At 35.7% G+C, this 24,057-nt stretch overlaps 1 protein-coding gene and 1 pseudogene across 6 annotated transcripts in view; both read right to left on the bottom strand.

Moving 5' to 3' along the window:
* SMARCAD1 (SWI/SNF-related, matrix-associated actin-dependent regulator of chromatin, subfamily a, containing DEAD/H box 1) overlaps window positions 1-24,057 on the bottom strand; it is an 82,489-nt gene that overhangs the window by 16,311 nt on the left and 42,121 nt on the right. For 5 of the 6 annotated variants that reach the window (XR_002828166.1, XM_023750428.1, XM_006084623.3 and 2 more), the window contains 5 exons: window positions 17,416-17,615; window positions 5,292-5,382; window positions 2,453-2,552; window positions 1,471-1,530; window positions 1,301-1,376 (listed from right to left, as the gene is read on the bottom strand). Coding sequence is in view for 5 of the 6 variants with exons in the window: in XM_023750428.1 (XP_023606196.1) it covers window positions 1,301-1,376; window positions 1,471-1,530; window positions 2,453-2,552; window positions 5,292-5,382; window positions 17,416-17,615 (527 nt within the window). In the remaining variant the exon portion in view is untranslated. The remainder of the gene's footprint in view (window positions 1-1,300; window positions 1,377-1,470; window positions 1,531-2,452; window positions 2,553-5,291; window positions 5,383-17,415; window positions 17,616-24,057) is intronic. The other variant, XM_023750427.1, reaches the window with a different exon arrangement.
* On the bottom strand, window positions 21,150-21,470 carry LOC102432167 (annotated as a pseudogene).

Below are 24,057 nucleotides of genomic sequence, written 5' to 3'. Positions count from 1 at the left end.
ACTTATCACATTATTAACTATATTCCCCTTCACCTTTTTTACCCATCTCCCTAAACATCTCCTCTCTGGCAACCATCCTTCTGGTGTTTCTATGAGTCTGTTTTCGTGAGTTTTTTAAGATTACACACATAGGTGAAACCATATGGTATTTGTCTTTCTTGGTTTGATTTATTAACTTAGCATAATGCCCTTTAGGTCTATGTTGTTGCAAATCGCAATATTTTGTTTTTTTTTAATCCTCACCCAAGGATATTTTTTCCATTGATTTCTAGAGTGGGAGGGAGGGAGGAGGGGGAGAGAGACATGGAAGGGAGGGAGGAAAGGGAGAGAGAGAAACATCTATATGAGAAATATCAACATGAAAGACACATCAATTGGTTGCCTTCCTTATGAGCCCCTACTTGGGCTGGGGAACCTGCAACTTTGACTGGGAACTGAATCTGTGGTCCTTCAGTACATGGGCGATTGTTCTAACCACTGATCAAATCCGGCCAGGGCAGATTTCATTCTTTATTGCTGTGTGATATTTCACTGTACATGTACATATATACCACATCTCCTTTATCTATTCATCTATGGATAGACACATAGGTTATTTCCAAATCTTGGCTATTATAAATGATGCATATCATCTTTTCAAATTAGTGTTTTTATTCTCTTTGGATGATACCAGGAGTGGAATTGATGGGTTGTAGAGAAGATCTATTTTTATTTTTTTGAGGAATCTCCATTCTGTTTTCCACAGTGACTACACCAATTTGCAGTCCCACCAGCAGTGTACAAGAATTCCCTTTTCTCCAAATCCTTGCCAAACACAAGTGATTGTTGACTTTTTGATAATAGCCATTCTGATTTGTGTGAGGTGGTTTCTCATTGTGGTTTTAATTTGCATTTCCATGATGATTAGTGATGTTGAGAATCTTTTCATGTCTGTTGGCCATCTGTATGTCTCCTCTGGAGAAATGTCTTTTCATGTCCTTTGTTCATTTCTTGTCATTGAGTTGTATGAGTTAAATGTTACTTTAACTGAGAGAATATTATAACACTATACTTGCAGTCAAGTAGACAAAACCTTTTTATAACCACTGTCAATCAGTCACCTAATATACTAGCAAAAAACTGCTATTTTGGTTTTATATACCAAACTGAAAAAATGCCTGAATCCTCATCATAAGTCATTCCATTATTTTAGTTGCACAATTCTTAGCATAAACTTTCCTTCATATTAATATTAATTTTTTTTTAAACTTGGAAGCTGCACAAAATTTCTTTCCAAAAAACTGTTTTTCTCAATACTTACGTGGTCACAATTACATTGTATTCTTCATATTTACTATGAATGTTATATCTTATCTGTTTACGTTCTTCTTGAGAACCTAGAATTTAAAACAATATGCATTTTGATTGTACTTATTGTACTTTACTGTATGTTAAAATTTTAAAATTAAAAGCAAAATGACATATTCTTACCATAGTAACAGAGCACCTTCAAAGTGGGGCACCATAAATTAACTTCCCTTAACCAGTTATCTATGAAACAAGAGATATTACTTGCATTTGCTACAACAGGATATGTGTATGCAATAAAATCAACACTACAATTTGACAAATTTTGCCCAGAAATTATTTTATAAAATAATACAAGGTGATTTTTTTTTAAATTACAGGACTTTCCCAATTTTACTCCTGATGATTACAATTGTTTTGAGGTGGCATCAAATAAAGGGCAGAGAACCAACCACTGTATTTATAGGTGATTAATGATTTCCAATTTAAAGAAATGTCAATTTTGGTTACATTCATACATACATTCTCTTACTCTATATCCAATCAATTGAGCAAGAATGTAACAATAATTTGAATGCAGATGAACTGCATACTTTCTGACTCAATAAATGTTTAATTATAAATTTAAATGCACTTAGTTTCTTTTAGTTATTCAAAACAATTTATAAGTATGAAAACAAGATACATTTTATCAAATGGTCTTTGACCTATAATTGACTTATACTTGAGGTTTTTTTCTTTAAAAGACTTCTAGTACAAACACACACACACACACACACACACACACACACACACACACACACACAGCAAGGAGACCACAGAAATAAATATTCACCTCCACAAACTAAGGAATCACACATACACACACAGCTTTTCTTCTCCCTACGTAAAACAGGATATAGTCAAGCCCTAGCCGGTTTGGCTCAGTGGATGGAGCATCGGCCGGCGGACTAACGGGTCCCGGGTTCGATTCTGGCCAGGGACACATACCTGGGATGTGGGCTCGATCCCCCTCAGTGGGGGGCATGCAGGAGGCAGCCAATCAATGATTCTCATCATTGATGTTTCTATCTCTCTATCCCTCTCCCTTCCTCTCTGAAATCAATAAAAATATATTTTAAAAAACAGTGTACAGTCAAGTATGGTTGTCCACAGTACTACAAACCTATAGTTGACGCAGGAACAACAATCAAATGAGGACCTTTATTACCCTCCTGATAGAGGTATGCCAGGAATGCAATGGCTTGAATAGTTTTTCCTAGGCCCTAAAATTAAAAGTTCAAAAGACAATATATGAAATGTAAAGATAAACAAACAAAACAAATAAATATTGAAAAATACAAAAGAAAAAATATATTTCTGGTTTTGATTTCCTATAATGCAACACTATGAGAATTTCTACTAGGTTCTCAGTTCTTAATGAGATAAAAGAAACAAATATCCAAGGGAAATTACAACTTAGTTTAATGAGCAAGCTATATCATAACTGCTAATTAATATGTGACATACATTAATATGGAAGACCTTTGTATTGCATATAAAGGATATAATTTTGGTAACTTTATATAAAGCAAACATTTAATACACACTAGATGGACTAATTACAATGTTCTAATGACTAATTAGAGTTAAAGATATAACCTTATTACTCAACAATTCCACTCCTAAGACTATATTCAGGATATATGGGAGAATATTTCCACAAAAAGACTTGGGTAAGAACGTTCATATCCTATTATAAGAGCCAAACACTGGAAATAACCTAATGCCCATCAACATGAGAATGGATAAACATGTTATAGCAGACTTATACTATGGACTTCTATATGCCAATATAGTAGCTGATACATGTAAATACTCGAATGAATTTCAGTAAATTTGTGATGCATCAAAAGAACCAGAAATAAACAGTATATACCACACGGTTCTATTTATATAAAGTTCAAAATCATAAAAAACTGATATGGTGATAGGCATCCAAATGGTGGTGGTTATAAAGGAACTTTCTGAGATGATAAAAATGTTGATCTGGGAGGTGATCACACAGGGGTACATATATGTAAAAATTCACTAAGGTGAACATTGCATGTTTTATTGCAGCTGAATTATATATCAATAAAGTGTTTGTTTTTCACAAAAAGGTATTGAAGAGGTTTAGCTCCTCAGGGGAGAAAGATATTATCATCTGTTAAAAACTGAAATCCCCCTTTCCCCCCCTCCCACTTGCGATTCATGTGTTGAAACCCTAACCCCTGGTGTAACTGACCAACTATATTTCAAGATAGGATCATTAAGGTTAAATAAGGTCTTAAAGGTAGGACCCAATCCCCTCTTAAAAGAAGAGAAAGAGAGCCCTGGCCATTGTGGTTCAGTTGCTTGAAGTGTCATCCTGTATATTGAAAGGTAGCAGGTTCAATTCCCAGTTGGGCATGAAAGGAGGGCAAACAATCAATGTCTCTCTCACATTGATGTTTCTCTTTTCTCTTCCCCACTTCCCCTTTCTCTAAAAATCAATAGGCATATCCTCGGGTGAGGATTTTGAGAGAGAGAGAGAGAGAGAGAGAGAGAGAGAGAGAGAGAGAAAGACAAAGAGACACCAAGGATGTATGCACACAGAGAAAAGGCCATGTGAGGGCACAACAAAAAAGTGGCTAACTACAAACCTAAAAGAGTAGCCTTAGGAGAAACCAAACCTGCCACATCTTGATCTTAAGACTTCCAGCCTCCAGAACTATGAGAAATAAATTTCTGCTCTCTAAGCCACGCAGTCTTTGATATTGTGGTAGCCCCAACAGACTAAGACACTAACTCAGGGGTCCTCAAACTCTTTAAACAGGAGGCCAGTTCACTGTCCCTCAGACCGTTGGAGGGCCGGACTATAGTTTAAAAAAAAACTATGAACAAATTCCTATGCACACTGCACATATCTTATTTTGAAGTAAAAAGACAAAACAGGAACAAATACATTATTTGTATTTGCATGTGGCCCGCGGGCCGTAGTTTGAGGACCCCTGCACTAGCTTATCACAAATATTATCCTTTACAAGTTACAAAAACAAGTTCAAATAATATACCTCATTTGATACCAAATATAAGATTTTATAACCTAAAAATTACTACATTTTATTAATGTTGGCAATGAGAGATTAGGTCATTGATAAAGAGCAAATGACTCAAGAAAGGCAAAATTGTGATCCAAAACCCAGACTGACTGCTCAAATGCAGTTTTTCCACAACCTTAATGTTCTATATCTAACTGCTATACCTATTTTGAAATCCTGCATACATTATTCATTTTTCTACCAGGTAAATAGCTAAACAGTACCTTTGCTTTAAAATGACATGTGTAGAAATAGTGGAAGCCCTCAAGATTACTAGAATGTAATTAGAGAACAAAGATCACTATCCTTGTTCATTTTTATTTTGTAAATCTAACACACAATGTAATATATATATGTATTCAATAAATATTTTCTCTAGATCATGACTCATTTTTAATAAATATTTCGAAAAAAGTATAGCTGGAGGGAGAAGGTAAGGTTAAAAGGCAAGTTTTATGCAATAGTACCTAGACTACTAGCTGTAATAAACTGCCCAAGTCTAGGTTCAAGCAAATGTGACTTGGGAAAGAATAGAAACTCAGAGACATCTAGCAAAACAGTGGAAATGATGTTGATGAAGTTCTGATAAATGTATGAATTTATTTACTAACAAGGTCAAGTATCTATGATAAATTTTAATTTTAAAGGCAGCTATGGAAAAGTGCATATAGTACAATCTCATTCATTAGTTTGATAATCAGATAGCAAAAACCCCATATTCATTTGGGGTTGGGGTAGTAAGGAGGCTAGAGCTAAGACAAGCAATACAAAACCGGGAGGGGTGAAAGGGATATAGATACTGAAGTGAGGGAAGTAAACTACAGTTAAGGGAAAACTTCATTTTTTAAATGATAGCAAGGATGTCTTTTAATGAAAAATCCTAGAAATAGAGTTATTACTTACCATTTCATCTGCCAAAATGCCATTGAGTCCATGTTTATGTACCAATGCCAACCAATTCAAACCAACCTTCTGATAGGGCTTGAGTGATAAACTGATAAAGAGAGAGTTACCAAGTGTTATAGATTTATACTTCCATTAGTTTTCTCACATGAGATTTAGGTTTATAATGCACACAAAAACTGAAATACTAGGTCTAATCTTACCTTTTAATTTACTGTTATGAACTATTTATATGTACTTTAAAAAAATCAGTCCAAAATATAATGCTCTCTCTCTCTTTTTTTTTTTGGTCTTGTCAAATTTTATTCTGTATTTGTTGATTTATTTCTTCTGGCAATAAGAATTTTAAAAAAAAAATTCCCATATTTGGTCATAATGTAATGTCAACAAATTAACTAAATAACTGCAATATTAATTATGATAACATTTCTAAGTTAATGTTCATACTAAAAAATTGTATTGTACTGATTTGAGTTTTAGCACATTAAGAAACTTAAAGTATGAAAACAAAAAATACATGAGCATAATTTGTCTATCTCACTTGGAAGCCCTTTCTCATTCTCATTAGGACAGCATACAACCCATCTAACATGAAAACCTAGGACAAGGCCATGCCCCCCATTCTCCAGCTTTTTATCGGTCCTCTTAATTTCCTGTTACACACATCTTATCACAGGGAAGGGGTCTGGACATAAGTATGGCATAATACACAGTTAATGGGTAGATTCTGAAATCAAGATACCACTATTAGAAAAGGGGTAAAAGACGTAGGACAGAATGATAGCCTTCTTAAATCAGAATCTATGTTTCAACAGTGCGGAATATATCCATAAAACATTTCTTATTTGAAAAAATGAAAAGTATAGGCAGGGAAAATATCAGCAGTATTGCTAAAATGTTTATAATTCATTTTAAAGTTCATTACTTTTTGGACAAAACATTTTTTCTATGCTGCTCGCTACAAAAGTAATCATAAATAAAACATATTATAGATATTTTAATTTCCAGATCCAAATGAATTCTTTCTACTACAGTAATGGTGAGAATAAGTTCCAGTATTAAAATGTTCACAATATTTCAGACATTTTGCTGTGGGCTTCACATGCATTATTACTTCATTTCATCTACATTATAAAGTAGATGCTATTATCATCTCTATTTCCCAGATGAGAAGTTCTCTAGAACTCAGAGAGGTAACTTGTCCAATGTCATGTAGCTAACCAAACCCATGTGTGCAGTGGCAGAGCCAGTATCCAATCCAGGACCGATCCAGTGCTCAGCTCCTAACCATTAAACAGCAAACATGAAAGAGTTTTCTCTCTCTCTCACTCTGACCCACCCACTCTATGATCAAAACTGAGGCCTCTTGTTATTTTTTAATCATTCACAATGCTTAAATCGTCTCACATACATGCCATGGAAGTGATGAAACGTGATGAGGTCGGCACACTACTTCACTTATAAATGTATTTAAGGGTGAACATGCTATCCCAATGTAAATCACAAAGAGCCAAAAAATACTCTTAACAAATAAACAAAAGTTACTGGATTTCTTCATTATCAACACATGTTGAGAAACAAGTCTAATAAAATATTTTTCACTGCACATAAAACTTTAAAAAGTGATGAGGAAATTTTAAGAATCTACTACATAGAATTTTTCATTCAAATAAAATTGTTTCATCCACAATCAAAATGCAGCTCTGATAGCTGTTTTGATCAGGACATTAACTTACTTTTGAAATATTTGTTTTAAAAGTATAAGTATTGGGTGGTGGGCACACAGTATAATATACAGATCTTGTAACATAGAAACCCATACCTGAAACCGATATGTTCATGTTGACCAATGGCACCCCAATCAATTTAATAAATATTAAAAATAAATTTTTAAAAAAGATTTCTAAAATAAATAAATATAAATATGTATGTACATATGTATGTATGTATTTGTGTGTGTGCATATTTGCTCCTCTGCTAAATTTATCTAAATTACAATTAGTGGAATCCAAGATGGCAGCCAACAGGACGGAGGCTGCAAGATAGTGTGTGAGTAAGAGAGTGAAAGGAGAGTGCGTGGATGTGCGGGGAGTGTCTGTATTTGTGAGTGAGGGACAGCTATATTCCACAGGACTGGTGGGGACTGGTGGACCAGGCTCCCCTGGTCGGCAACCTCCAGTACTGCTGAAATCTCTCCAGGAGCAGCCAGCTATGCCACAGAGACTGTGCCATTTTGAAGGGGAGAGCGGCTGTGATCGGAAGCCCAGCCTTACCTTCAACTGGGGAGACCTCAGATACCTCCTGGGACCCTACAACCACATCGCCCAGGGACCAGCTACCTCAGCTGCGAACCCACAAACTCCGAGACTCCAGCCTCCCCGGCTGCCTAAAAAGTTTGTCCAGAGGGAGACAAAGCAGCGCCGAATACTAGGACGAGCCCTGCGCCTTCCCACAGAGCAGATAGAAGGAACACCTGAACCGAACAACATGCACCCAGAATTGGTGAATTAAACACAGCTGGTAAGGCAATCTGTGGATGGAAAAGTCAGAGATCGCCTAGAGAGAGCTCTGCCTCCTCAGATTCATCTGGGGGTTTGTTGTTTGGGTGTTTGTTGTTTGCATTTTTTTGATTAGCTGTTGGTTTTTTGGAATTTTCTCCCCATAGAAATATATTTTCCCCTTTCTTTTTTCTTCTCTTTCTTAGATTTTTTACTTTTCTCAATATCACTTTTGCACTCTTTTCTCTCCCCTAATTCTCTTTGCTCTGGTGGTCACCTTTATTTGGGGTTATTAGTATCAGGAATACATTTGTGTTTGGTTCCCTGTGCATTGTGTTTTGTCATGTTGTATTTTGTGCCTTTAAGTCAATGCAGGAGGGAGAGAGAGAGAGCTCTCTCTCAGAGGAGCGATCATGGGGAGACAAAGAAACAGCCCACATACTAAAGAAAAAGAATCACCAGAAAAGGAAGTAAATGAAATGGAGGCAAGCAATATATCAGAGAAAGAATTCAGAGCAATGGTCATAAGGACGCTGAAAAGGATGGAAGATGAATTCAACAATATATGTAAGAACCAAAAGGAAATGAAGAAGAACCAAGAAATGAAAAATGACATTGCTGCAATAAAGAACACAGTAGAAAGCATCAACAGTAGACTTGAAGAAGTGGAGGACCGCATCAGTGAGCTAGAAGACAAAGTAGGAAAAAAATACCCAAGCAGAGCAGCAACTGGAAAAACTTAAAAAATAGGAGGAGAGCCTAATGGAACTTTGGGACAGCATGAAACGAAACAACATCCGCATAATAGGGGTCCCAGAAGGAGAGGAAACTGAGCAAGGAATAGAAAACCCGTTTGAAGAAATAATGACAGAAAACTTCCCTGATATTGGGAAGAAGAAAAGACTCACACAAGTCCAAGAAGCTAACAGAGTCCCAAACAAGATGAACCCAAAAAGACCAACACCAAGACACATTATAATTAAACTAGAGGCCCAGTGAACAAATTCATGCACAGGTGGGGTCTGGCTGACCCGGCCCCAATGGGGGCAGATCAAGGCCGGGCCTGTCAGGAGGAGGACACGGAGGGAGGTTGGCTGGCTGGCTAGGGGGAGGGGCTACAAGCAATTGGCCGGAAAGCCACGCCCCTGATTGGGGTGGGGGTGGGGGGGGCGAACTGGGGGTGGGGCTGGCCTTGGGGAGGGGCTGTGGGTGGTGGGATGGCCGGCCCCACCCCTGATTGGTGTGTGGGGTGCCAATTGAGGGCATCTGGCTGGGGGGAGGGTCCGCGGGCCAATCGGGGTGGTGGGGGCTGATCAGGGGCGGGGATGGCTGGGGGAAGCAGGCTGCAGGCAGTTGGACAGCTGGCATTGCCCCTGATCAGTGTGGGGGGGCCGATCTGGAGTGGGGCCAGGCAGGGAGAGGGGCTGCAGGAGGTTTGCCAGCCGGCCCCACCTCCTATTGGGGTAGGGGGGCAATCATGGGCGGGGCCGGCTGGGGGAGGGGCCGCAGAAGGTTGGCTGGCCAGCCCACTCCTAATCGGGCCGGTTCGCTGGCCGCAGTGGGCATCATAGCTACAGTCGTTACGGTGTTCTGGTCGCTGGACTTTTATATATATAGACTGACAAACCAATGACAAAGTAAGAATTTTAAAGGCTGCCAGAGAGAGACAGAAAGTTGCCTATAAGGGATCTTCCATCAGACTATCAACTGATTTCTCAACAGAAACACATCAGGCCAGAAGGGAACAGAATAAAATATACAAAGTCATGCAAAGCAAGGGTCTGAATCCAAGAATACTGTACCCAGCAAGGCTATCAATCAAAGTGGAGGGTGAAATCAGGAGCTTCACAGACAAAAAAGGACTAAGGTAGTATATTACCACCAAACCAGCAATGCAATAAATGCTAAAGGGACTGCTGTAAAAAGAAATAGGAAGGGAAGAAGGAACACAGGCATAAAGAGTAAAAATGGCAACAAACAAATACCTATCAATAATAACTTTAAATGTAAATGGATTAAATGCCCCAATCAAAAGACATATGGCAACTGAGTGGATAAGAAAACAAGACCCATATAACTGCTGTGTACAGGATACCCACCTCAGAACAAAGGACTTACACAGACTGATGGTAAAAGGATGGAAAAAGGTTTTTCAAGTGAATGGAAATGAAAAAAAAAACAACCCAAATTGGGGTAGCAATACTTAGATCTCACAAATTAGACCTCAAAGTGAAGGCCATAACAAGAGATAAGGAAGTCCACTTCAAAATACTAAAGGAAGCAATTCAACAAGAAGATATAACTTTGGTAAACATATATGCACCCAATACAGGAGCACTGAAATACATAAAAAAAACTTCTGGAGGATATCAAGGGAGAGATTGACAGCAATATACTCATAGTAGGGGACTTTAATACCCCACTAACACCACTGGATAAATCCTCTAAACAAAAAATCAGCAAAGAAACATCAATCCTAAATGACTCAGTAGATCAGATGGAATTAATTGACATCTTCAGAACATTTCACCCCAAAGCCACAGAATACCATATACATTCTCCTCAAGTGCACATGGGTCATTTTCAAAAATAAACCACACATTGGGGACACAGGCAAAATCTTTTCAAATTCAAGAGGACAGAAATTATATCAAGCATCTTCTCAGATCACAATGGTATAAAATTAGAAATCAACTACAAAAAAAAACAATGAAAAATATCGAACACTTAGAGGTTAAATAGCATGCTATTAAACAATGATTGGGTTATCAAAGAGATCAAAGAAGAAATAGAAAGCATCATGGCACCAAACGACAATGAAAACACAACAATCCAAAATCTATGAGACACAGTGAAAGCAATCCTGAGAGGGAAGTTCATAGCTCTACAGGCCTAGCTCAAAAAACAAAAAACAATGGTAATAAATTATCTAACCCTACAACTCAAAGAGTTAGAAAGACAGGAACAAGAAAAACACAGCGTAAACAGAAGGAAGGAAATAATAAAGATCAGAGCGGAAATAAACGACATAGAAACCAAAGAAACAATATGAAAGATCAACAAAAACCAAGAGCTGGTTCTTTGAAACGATAAACAAGACTGATGAACCTCTAGCTAGGCTCACCAAGAAACAAAGAGAGAGGACCCAAATAAACAAAATCGGAAATGAAAGAGGTGAAGTAACAACAGACCCCACAGAAATACAAAGGATTGTAAAAAAAACAACAACAACAAAAAAAACTAAATACTACAAACAACTCTTCTCCAACAAACTGGACAACCTCGACAAAATGGACACATTCCTAGAAAAATACAAGCTTCTAAAACTCAATCAGGAGGAATCAAAAAACCTGAATAGGCCAATAACTACCAAAGAAATTGAAGCAGTAATCAAAAATCTTCCAGCAAACAAAAGCCCTGGTCCGGATGGCTTTACAAGGGAGTTCTGCCAAGCCTTCAAAGAAGAAATAAAACCTATCCTCCTCAGACTATTCCAAAAAATTCAAGAGGAAGCAACACTTCCAAGCTCTTTCTATGAAGCCACCATTACCCTAATCCCAAAACCATATAAAGACACCACAAAAAAAGAGAACTACAGGCCAATATCCTTGATGAACATAGATACTAAAATCTTCAACAAAATTCTAGCAAACGAATTCAACATTACATAAGAAAGATCATACATCATGACCAAGTGGGATTTATTCCGGGGATGCAAGGATGGTACAATATCTGCAAATCAATAAATGTGATACATCACATAAACAAATTGAGAGACAAAAATAACATAATCATATCAATTGATGCAGAAAAAGCATTTGACAAAATCCAACACCCTTTCTTGATAAAAACTCTCAGCAAAGTGGGAATAGAGGATCATACCTCAACATAATAAAAGCCTTATGTGACAAACCTACAGCCAACATCATACTCAATGGACAAAAACTAAACTCATTTCCCCTAAGAACAGGAACAAGACAGGGATGCCCACTTTCAGCACTCCTGTTCGATATAGTACTGGAAGTGCTAGCGAAAGCGATCAGACAAGAAAAAAACAAATAAAAGGCATTGAAATTGGAAAAGAAGAAATAAAACTGTCCTTATTCACAGATGACATGATACTATACATAGAAAACCCCAAAGACTCCATCAAAAAACTACTAGACCTAATAAATGAATTTGGCAATGTAGCAGGATACAAAATTAACACCCAGAAATCTATGGCCTTTTTATACATCAATAATGAACTCACAGAAAAAGAAACGAAAAAAAAAAAAATCCCATTTACCATGCACCAAAAACATTAAGATACCTAGGAATAAACTTAACTAAGGACGTAAAAGACCGGTACTCGGAAAACTACAGGACATTGAAAAATGAGATAGAGGAAGACATAAATAAATGGAAGAACATACCATGTTCATGGATTGGTAGATCAACATCATTAAAATGTCCATACTACCCAAAGCAATCTACAGATTCAATGCAATCCCCATTAAAATACCAACAGCATATTTCAAAGATCTAGAACAAACTCTCCAAAAATTCATCTGGAATAAAAAAAGACCCCGAATAGCCACAGCAATCCTGAGAAAGAAGAACAAAGTTGGCGGGAACACAATACCAGATATCAAGCTATATTACCAAGCCACAGTTCTCAAAACTGCCTGGTACTGGCACAAGAACAGACATATAGACCAATGGAACAGAACAGAGAACTCAGAAATCAACCTAAGCCATTATGCTCAATTAATATTTGACAAAGGAGGCAAGAGCATACAATGGAGTCAAGACAGTCTTTTCAATAAATGGTGCTGGGAAATTTGGTCAAATACATGCAAAAAAAAAAAAAGAAAGTAGATCACCAACTTGCACCACATACAAAAATAAACGCAAAATGGCTAAAGGACTTAAACGTAAGACGAGAGACCATAAAAATCCTACAAGACTCCAGAGGCAGCACAATAGCAGACATATGTCGTAGCAATATCTTTACAGACACAGCTCCTAGGGCAATGGAGACTGAGGAGAAAATAAACAAATGGGACTACATCCAAAAAAAAAAAAAAAAAAAAAAAAAAAAAAAAAAAAAAAAAAAGCTTCTGCACAGCAAAAGAAACCATCAACAAAAAAAACAAGAATGCCCACTTCATGGTTGAACATATTTTCAATGATATTTCAGATAAAGGTTTAATCTCCAAAATTTACAGAGAACTCATACAACTTAACAAAAAGAAGATAAACGACCCAGTCAAAAAATTGGCAAAGGACCTAAATAGACACTTTTCGAAAGAGGACATACAGAAGGCCCAGAGACATATGAAAACATGTTCAAAGTCACTAATCATCCAAGAGATGAAAATCAAAACAACAATGAGATACCAGTTTTATGTCCCGTGAGTGTAACAGCACTGCTGAAAATACTGCCACAACATTGGTGTTTATCCAAACTACTAAAATATTTGCATCAACATAGTATTTTGAATTAGTCAAACCAGACCTGCAGTATAGATTTGCATTCATACCTGTCAGAATGGCTATCATCAACAAATCAACAAACGACAAGTGCTGGCGAGGATGTGGAGAAAAAGGAACCCTAGTGCACTGCTGGTGGGAATGCAGACTGGTGCAGCCACTGTGGAAAACAGTATGGAGTTTCCTCAAAAAGTTAAAAATGGAACTCCCATTTGACCCAGTAATCCCACTTCTAGGACTATATCCCAAGAAACCAGAAACACCAATCAGAAAGGATATATGCACCCCTATGTTCATAGTAGCACAATCTACAATAGCTAAGACTTGGAAACAGCTTAAGTGCCCATCAACAGATGAGTGGATTAAAAAACTGTGGTACATCTACCAGTACACAATGAAATACTATGCTGCTATAAAAAAGAAGGAACTTTTACATTTGCAACAGCATGGATGAACTGGAGAATATTATGCTAAGCGAAATAAGCCAGTCAGAGAAAGATAAATATCACATGATCTCACTCATATGTGGGATATAATCATCAACATAATTTGATGAACAAGAATAGATCCAGAGACAAATGGCAGGGGAGGGAGGGGTTAGAGAGCAACCAAAGGACTTGTATGCATGCATATTAGCATAACCAATGGACACAGACCCTGGGGAGGTGGGGGCTTGCCTGGGGTGGGAATGGCTGGGGGGAGGGAGGTGGTCAATTGGGGGAAAAGGAGACATATGTAAAACTTTAGACAATAAAAAAAAATTATTTCTGAAAGGTAAGAATTAGAAACAACAGGAGTACATACAATGTGTTAAATTTGAGTTTAAAATACAGAAAAATACAGGGCTACAGAGCCTGGTTTTAAGTAGTTCATATGAAACAGATTAAGGATGCTAGTTGACCAAAGTTTTATGTCCCTGAGTGTAACAGCACTGCTGAAAATACTGCCACAACATTGGTGTGTATCCAAACTACTAAAATATTTGCATCAACATAGTATTTTGAATTAGTCAAACCAGACCTGCAGTATAGATTTGCATTCATACCACTGTCAAATGGTTTCATAGCAACTGTGTAGGAATAGGACAGGGAACAATTCTGTCAAGTTGAGGGAGAACAAGATCAAAAGAACCTTGTTAAATTTAGCCCAGAAAAACAGAAAACATTTTATATTAAACATTGATAAATCTCTTCAGTTAAAACAGTTTAATAAATTTTAGATAAACTGCTACAGCTTGAGAGATGGCTACATATCTATGATAGGAATAAAAAAGGGGATATACTGAGTTTTTTCTCTTTTTCCCTCATATATTTTAACTTTAGGCAATTTTAGTTTTGACATTTTAAGGTAAAGATTATGAATGTAGTGATTTTGAGATACATATGAAAAATCTTATTTTTCCCTGCAAAGATCTTATTTTTAATGAGAAGTTATGGCATGTCTGTATTTCCTTCATCTCTAAAAGTCATTTTCCATCTTATGTAATTCATATAAACTTATAATAGGAAAATAAACACAATATAATTTTGCTTCAAAGTAAATTTTGCTTCAGAGATTTTGTTTTTTTAAGAAAGAGCTTATTCATGGTAGCTTATTCAACAGCACAGTCTAACATTTTCCTTTGTGCTAATAAATCCTTTCCCAAGGCAAAGAAACTACTTCTTGATGCCTGGCTAGTATAACAAGTAAAAGTGCTTGTCCAATTCCTACCTTGGCTAAAGACAAAAACCAAGACAACAAATTTCACCCCCTAAAAGTCCATCTATAAATATTCTATAGAGAATACCTATAAAGGTTTTTAGAAGTTGTACCTTGGACTAGATCCAATAAAAAACCTTTTTAAAAAAACTACTTTTATCATCTATTAAATATTCCATTAAAAATCCTCAGTCTAATGGAAAGGGCAATTTATTACCCGATCTTACTATTTACAAACAACAGGACTTTGTAAATGTGGATTTAAGAAAAAAAATTTTTAAGTGATGCAATAAAGCACTCGATTTTTTAAGCTCCAAATTATGATAAAGTAGACTCAACTGGGCAAGTCTTGTAGAGTGAAGAACTCCCCATATCCAATGCTGTAGAACAAGAAGGACCAGCTCCAACTACACTTTTAGGAGATGAATTTGCTGACTTGGCCATAGTTCTTTCTATGCAACAGAGAAAAGAGCTTCTTTGTGGGAACTGCATCACGTTTCCCTACACACCATCCCATAGCACCCTAGAAGGGCACAGAAAAGATTGTAGCTTACTATTAAAGGCCAGTAACCACTACTTGACTTTAATTAACCAATGATCAGCAAATATGCTTTGATCATGAACTTAGAAAACTATCAAAAGAAGTAAATAAAATCACCAACTAAGGTAATTAATTTTAATGAGACCTTAGTCTTTTTTTTTTTTCTTAATCCTCACCCGAGGATATGTTTATTGATTTGAGGGAGGGGTAGGGGAGAGGAAAACATTGATCAGTTGACTCCCGTACACGCCCCAACCAGGGATTGAACCCACAACTTAGATATGTGTCCTAACTGGGAATCAAACCTGCAGCATTTTTGGTGTACAGGATGATATTCCAACCAACTGAGCCACCTGGTCAGGGCCCTAGTGCTAATCTTATTAAATACCTATCAGAAATATACTGAACAGATGTACCTCATAATTCATTCTAACTACTCTCTGATTTTTGGAACTTAGATTGTTTTCATCACCTATAAATATCATCACAGTAAACAATTTTGCACATTTTTAAAAAAGGGAAATATTCTGAACATTCTGAGTCCCTAAACCACTTAAAACTTAGGGTCTACCTTTTGCAAAAATTATAACAAGGTATTTACTAAGAGTAACAGTTTGGGGGAATAATCTTTCCTTATATAATCTATTTAATGAAAGTGCCCTTTTCATTTTTGATGTGGTTCTACCCTAAAAAATTTTTTTTTACAAATCTGGGCTATTGAAAACATTTAAAACATTTAATCATAGGTACAGGATATTTTAACCATTTCATTTTATTTATGATTAAAAATAGGTCCTGGCCGAATAGCTCAGTTGGTTAAGTTGTCCAGATATGCCAAATTTATGTGCCAGGTCAGTGCACATGCAAGACTCAACCAATGCCATAACTAAGTGGAACAACAGATCAATGTTTCTCCCTTTCTCTTTCCCTTCATTTCTCTCTCTCTCGTTCTAAAAATTAAAAAAAGAAAGACATTAAGCTAATACAGAAATTTTTACATTGATGCAATTAACCAGCTGATTTTTTAAAGTATCAAATTATGGAAAGGCATATCTAAAACCGCCTTTTCAGTGCCTGTGATTATATACTGAGTGGCCAGATTATTATGATCACCCCATCAGTACTTTGTTGGGCCACCTTTTGCCTTCAATACTGCGGCGATTTTTCTTGGCATTCACTCCACGAGATGTTGAAAGGTGATGCGAGGAATCTGACACCATGCCTGATGAATAGCACTGTCCAGTTCTGTCAGATTTGATGGTTGTGGAACCAGCTGCCTGGTGGCTCTTTTAACTTCGTCCCACAAATGCTCAATTGGATTGAGATCTGGTGATTGTGGGGCCACCTAAGCAAGGTAAAGTCTCCCTCATGTTCTTGAAACCACTCCTGTACAATACAAGCACCGTGGCATGGCCCCATTGTCTTGTTGGAAGAAGCTATCTCCATTGGGATACTCCATCAACATGATAGGATGAACTTGATCAGCAACGATACTGAGGTATGTTGTGCTATTCAGACGTTTATAATGATCTGGCTCTCTAGCAACTTCAGCGCAAAATTATAGCTAATTTGCCTACAAACGTCAGGTGGTCATAATAATCTGGCCACTCAGTGTATATGAAATTATCAGTAATCAGACAAGGAAAACCTAGGTCATATAAGACCATAATATTTCCTCTAATTTATGGTATGATGGAGTAAAATATACTAATTGTGGGAAGGAGGGAAGTCAATGGAAACCAAATCATATACCACTTATATGCCATATAAAATACCTCGGGTTTCCCTTTTAACATTATTAGTTTTCATATCACTTCCACATTTAAGTTCCCTAGGCATATTATAGAAATAAATTCAGAAATTGTATACAACTGTGGTGAAATAATGAATAGGTGTGTACAACAAATATTACCTTTGATTCAAAATAGAGGGTTGTTCTATGTTCCATCCACCTCCATTTCCAGTGAGCATGGTAACTTGTTTCGTCAATTTATTTGAAATATCTTCACATTTGTTCATAAGTCTTATAACTACATCTCTTTCTTGGATCAATGTTTTACAGTGCCATATCAAATCTTCTGATAAGCCATTAGTTTTGGACAACTTTGTGAACTATGGCATAAAAAAAAAAAACAATTTAACAGTTCAGATCTAGTAAACAGAAAGCCAGTATCATTTTCTTTCTTTTGAGGAAAAAAGTTTAATTTAAAATTTTACTAATGACCTTAATCAAGTTCTAAGAAAATCTGATTCTTCATGTTTACATTTATATTCCTGTTTCACTATGACAATCCTGTGACCTCAAACTTAGCACACTGACATACAATATCTTTTTCCCCAGAATATACAATTCCGCACTTGTAACTGTGACTCTGGTAGCTGTTTTCTTATAATGTCTCAAGTTTTGTCTTTAAAATCTCAGATTCACCTTTATTACCAAGGTAATAACACCAAATATAATAACTGCATACCTGATCTCTTGCCATTTTGTCACTTCCTATGACTATGACATATTAGTAAATGATTAATCTTCCTAAAACATATTTTCTCCTACCTATCATCAGTACAATCCCTAAGCTTTCAAAACTCCAATTATTTGTTGTCACTTGATATTTTACTCTTAAGCTTAGACTATTACTTGGAAAGATAATGCATGAATCAAAAGTTAACTATGATCAATTCAATAATTGGATAAAACATTTTCCAAAAATGAATTTCAATACAACACCTGTTTTAGTCAAAGAATTTCTTCAAAATGTATTTGTACTTGTTTTTCTAAAGGACACAATGAATACTTCATAATGTAAAAGCTATAATAGAATTCAAAATTTCCCATATAGGTAGTTGAAAAAAAATGTGCTGAAAAACATAAAAATCCTTAGTGAAAGCTTGTTGGGCAAAAAGAAAAAGCCCACAATCCAGAATGGAATAAAGAAAAATAAAGTAAAATCACTGATAGGATAAAACCACACATGATTTTGATTCATGTCAATCTTATTTAGCATATTCTTTCATGTTATGAATCATATTAACAACTCTAAATAATCTCTATGAATTTATTTCTAAATTCAAAGAGAATCTCAAGCAATAGAGATTAAATGCTTATAAGATATACTAAGATAATTTCATAAAAATGCAGTTTATAAAAATATACATTTTTCATATCTAGCCTAGAATAAGTTGGCAAGAAAGAAACTCTCCAATCTATTTGAAAACCAATGTACTGCAGGGTTAAAAATAAAAATTTACCATTTCACAAAATGGCATTGTGAAATATAAAGTTACTTGCACACTACTTTACATTTTCACAAGGAAAACATTCATAATCACAATGTGACCTCCTACTCTGCTTTCCAGAGAAAAGATTTATATGTAAACAGAAGGATGTATGAGAATCAGTGCCTTGAAGATTTTAAGGGGTTCCATTAGAACAAAAAACAATCTCATGCCTACTGTGGTGTGAGTGTGTGTTTGTGATGTATATGTGTGTGAAAGAACCAACATGAATAACTAGGAAGTAAAGAAAGAACATGCATTCTGTACTTTTTATGTGCTAGAAACTACTAGATGCCTTTTATTCACTAACATTAAATCCTCACAGCAATTACAAGATCAATCTACCAGCTCTGGATCAATAAAGCCAAGCTTCAATTTTCAAGGTGACAAAGATAAGAGATTCTAAAATCCATGTTCTTTTCTTTGCACTATAACTTTCCAAAAATCGTAATATATTTATGCTTACATCCTATTGCAGTGATGGTGAACCTTTTGAGCTCAGCATGTCAGCATTTTGAAAAACCCTAACTTAACTCTGGTGCCGTGTCACATAGAGAAATGTTTTGATGTTTGCAACCATAGGAAAACAAAGACTTATATTTTTGATATTTATTTTATATATTTAAATGCCATTTAACAAAGAAAAATCAACCAAAAAAATGAGTTCGTGTGTCACCTCTGACACGCGTGTCATAGGTTCGCCATCACTGTCCTATTGGATAGAACTTTGCCAAATTACCACAAGGGAAGCTGAAAAATGTAGTCTTAATATAGTGTGGGTAATATGACCAGCCATAAATCTGTTTAAAAGCCCTGAGGGGGTTAAAAAAGCGAGAAAAATGGTTTGATCAAAAAAAGTTTCACACAATATGGCTAGAACTGATATGGGGAGAGAAGCAGAAAACAACAAATGGCATATACAGCACTTTCAATGCAAAGTATTGTGGATATCTAAAGCTAACATTTTCCAAGAGCTTAGACTTCCCTATGGTCAGTACCATAACTATACCCACTTACAGATGAAGAAATAGAGAAACAGAGAGAATTTGCTTAAGGTTATATAAATTACTAGAAAATGTCAAAACTGTGATCCAAAACCAGGCCATTTAGCTCCACTGTATTATTCACTCACCCCCTAGTAAGCCCTTACAAAACCAAGGGAATAAATGAAAAGACATGCATGAAATTCAGAAACAAGAGATCCAACACAACAGAGACAATAGGATTCCTTAGGTTGTCAAGGAAATGAGTCTCAAGGCCACAGCTGATCAGCTTGCCTATAACACAACCAGTCTAATTCAAGGCAGGTCAATAAGACACTAAAAGACACTTCCTCAAGAATATAAAACTGACAGGATACCTGAGGTATCTAAAGACTGAAGGTAAATTTAGACAGCTGGGGAGGAGTTTAGAGTTGAAGTAATAAGTACACAAAAAACTAAGCAAACAGAAAAACCAAGGCAACTAATAACTAGAGAAAACAAAACGATGAGCAAGGAAATAAAGCAATTATGTAGTATACTACATGGCCCAGCAATGAAAAGCATTTACATAGTCATAACAATGTAGATACTAAAAAAATACCTCTAAGATTACATATTAACTTATATTGGTAGGGTTGGGGAATAGAAATGGGCATGTGAGGTGAGACAGTGAGAAGGGAGCTAATCCTACAATAATATTATGATGTCTATTATGTCAGCTGATAATGCCTGCAACTGAAAATAAAAAATAGGATTATGTTTTGATGTGGGTTTTTTTTTTTTTTTTGGTATTACCTAGAAAAAGTGAAAGAAGTTATTTGTAGTATGAAAAATAGGCTGGGGAAGGGAATAGATATGGATTTGGGGGCAGTACAAGCCTATTTTTTTAACTTGTTAATCTAAATAGATGCATAACCCTGGCTGGCATGGCTCAGTGGTTGAGTGTCGACTTATGAACCAGGAGGTCACTGTTCAATTCCCCGACAGGGCACATGCTTGGGTTGTGGGCTCGATTCCCAGTATGGGGCGTGCAGGAGGCAGCTGATCAATGATTCTCTCTCAATATTTGATGTTTCGCCCAGGCCAGCGTGGTTCAGTGGTTGGGTGTCAACCTATGAACCAGGAGGTCATAGTTCGATTCCCGGTCCAGCACATGCCCAGGATGCAGCTCAATCCCCAGTGTGGGGCGTGCAGGGGGCAGCCGATCAATGATTCTCATCATTGATGTTTCTATCTCTCTCGCTTCTCTGAAATCAATAAAAAAATATATATAAATAATAAATCAAAATACTTTTTTAAAACCCTAATTTTTTTTCCTTTTAATTGTTTTTATTACTCAAAAAAGCTTCATTTTTAAAAATTTATTTAGCTTTCTGACTGTGTTTGTGCCTTCAACAGTTTCACAATGATTTTCTGTCCTCCATAAGGAAAGCATGCTTGATCCAGTCACGAACACACTTAGCACACATGGATCCACCATAGGCCCTGTTGACTTTTTTCCTTTTAGACAACCTCATTAGAACTTTAGGTCTCAAAGCACAAACTCCGAAAAGTTGGCCTGGGCGAAATGCAGATTTGGGTGCTTTCCCAACCTTCTTGGTATAAAGGTAAACAATTCTATTGCCAGGGGTTTGGGACAGCCTAGTGTAGGACAGCCTCTGACAGTATGTCAAATGCTGGACCATGGTGAATGCCTGAAGTCACAGTCTCCAGAAGAGGAAAAAAAAAAGCTAAAACCCTAATACTTAATTCCACAATTCCTTCACTAAGTACATGTGTATGTGGCGGGGGCAGGGGCGGGGGGGGGGGGGGTAGAAGAAGGCTAAGAACCCTCTTATTATTCTTTTACTATTCTTTGAAGACATAAAGAATTTAACAATCCTGCATTTAACAATCCTGTAAGCTACTTAGCTTCACCAAAATTTTTTTAAGAAATACAAAGGATTCTGTAAATACAGGATCTACTAGTAAATTTAAGTTATTGGGGACATAGAAAATATGATCCCTATTTACATGTTAAATATAAAAAGGTATGTATAAATAGATGAATGCCAAAAAATTAAGGGGTGGGTATCTTTGGTAGAATTTTGACTAAACTTGACTTTCTTCTTTGTTCTTGCAAGTACTCTTTCAATTTTAGACAAGGAAAACAAATCATTCTTTTAAAAAATGGTAAAGCTATTTTTCCAGGAGGAAGGGGAAAAAAGTAATTGCTATTTGCTGGAAAATTAATTACATGAAAAAAATAGTATCAATATGGCCCTGGTTACTACCTCTTTGAAAAAAAACTCAAGTACCACTCTAAGAACTTTTTCCTTTCAAAATAGCCATAAACTGAAATACCTCTCTCTTGCCACAGTGTGTCACTCTTACAGCACAAAAATTTTTTAAATTTCTATAGGAAGAGGGATATTGTTTACAAGTAGATTTGATTCCCCACCTAACAAGTAACAGTCTTGAAAACAGAGTACTAATCTTATTCATTGGTATAAATACCTGGCACCAGCCTACAAAGTACTCAGAATAAATTTATCATAAAAAAAGTTTATCAAACTCATAAAAATTAAAGCAAAGCTGAATACTGTAATCTTGTACAAAAATTACTGAAGCCACTCTATCAGGAAGAGAGCAGTAGGCATTACAATACTTCAAGTGACAAATTCAGACAGAATTTTATACTACTCCTGGGAAAACAAAGCAGAAAAAGAAAGCCTGTGATCTGTGGTCTAAGTTTCTAGTAGATCGGAATAGCTCAATAAAGAGCTTAAATAAACTAGAAAATGAACTCAACCTAGGTTGCCTGGTTAACAATCAAGAAGGAAAACTATATCTATTTTGATCTAAATGGTAAGGAGGTAGATGCATAAATGAAGCTTTCAGGCTGAGCTATTCATGAATCAGTTACTCATGAATAAAGTATACAGATGCAATGTATAGACATAATTACATCTCTAACCCACCTTATACAAGGATAATAAAAAATTCAGTAAGTAGTTGGTGAACTGATGCCATCAAATGTGTAAAATTTGGCAGTAAAAATCCCAATTTTACCACATTAACAGTACATGTTTTAAAACTAGTGACATTTTTGGCTTGCTGTATTTCCAAAGTCTATATGATTTAATGATGTGGTTTCTTATAATAAGCATATACTTTACTGCTATTAAGCTGAAATAAGTAAAATGAAAAAGTTATGAAGAAAACTTTCACAAACAATATTTAAGTTCTGATTCTAAGAAAAAAAATGGGTATAATGCTGAAAACAAACAACCTCATCTAATGCACTAATTTTTTGTTAAGTAACCAAATTTTCCTCATGTAAAGTGAGTGTGACTAGTATATCTAAGATCATTTTATTTAATTTTTTTAAGTGCAATTCTCTGAAAAGTCCTAACAATGATGCACAACTTTTCAAGTAACTTTTGTTTTAAAAGGCAGTGCTAACATAATTTTCACATTCAAATTATTTTTAAAATAAGACAGTTAAATACTAATTGTTCCATTTAACCCACCAATGTTATAGAGACTTCAGTTTTAACCAAAATCATAATTAAAATGTATGTGTGATTAATTTGTTGGCTTAGTAGGCATTTTAATGAAATATTAATAAAAGTTAATAAAAATTGCCAAATTCCAAATCCTTAAGACTAAATAAGCTTCAACAATAATGTTAAGAGTTGACTAGACTTTTGCATACTGTTCTTACTATACAGGGTGGGGCAAAAGTAGGCTTACAGTTGTTCATATGGAAAATAATGCAATAATTGATAAATAACCATCCAAGAAAAAACTTTCTCATATGCACAACTGTAAACCTACTTTTGCCACACCTTGTATAATGTATTGTAGTTTCCATTAAGTATGCCTGAGAAACATAATTAAAATTTCAACTAATTCTCATAGGAATTTCTTAAAACAGCAGCTATGAAAACAAAGTAAATGTTTTCTTCTTTTGTTTCATTTTAAAGTTGTTCACAATTATACTATTAAACCTCTTTGATTAATAGGGAAAGAGTAATTTATATAGCTTTTTACCAAAATATTCGACTTTTTCCTTGATAATTTTAAGATATTAAATTGCTCTACAACCAGTCATATTCAAAATTTTAAAGTAATTGAAAGTATAAACTTACAAGTTCTAAGCCAATTAAAACTCAAAGCTTATATACACTGACTTGCTAATTTTAGCTGTTCATTTAAAAAGCATTTTCATTTTCCTACTTTTTTCAGAAAAGCCCTGAATCACTGAATTCAAGTAGCAAATTTACTTTTTAAATGTTACATAAAATAATCAA

This window comes from Myotis lucifugus, unplaced genomic scaffold (genome assembly GCF_000147115.1).
Source record: "Myotis lucifugus unplaced genomic scaffold, Myoluc2.0 scaffold_12, whole genome shotgun sequence".
Classification (NCBI taxonomy): Eukaryota; Metazoa; Chordata; class Mammalia; order Chiroptera; family Vespertilionidae; genus Myotis; species Myotis lucifugus.
Note: the sequence above shows the minus strand (reverse complement) of the source record. Positions and strands in the feature narration are given on the sequence as shown.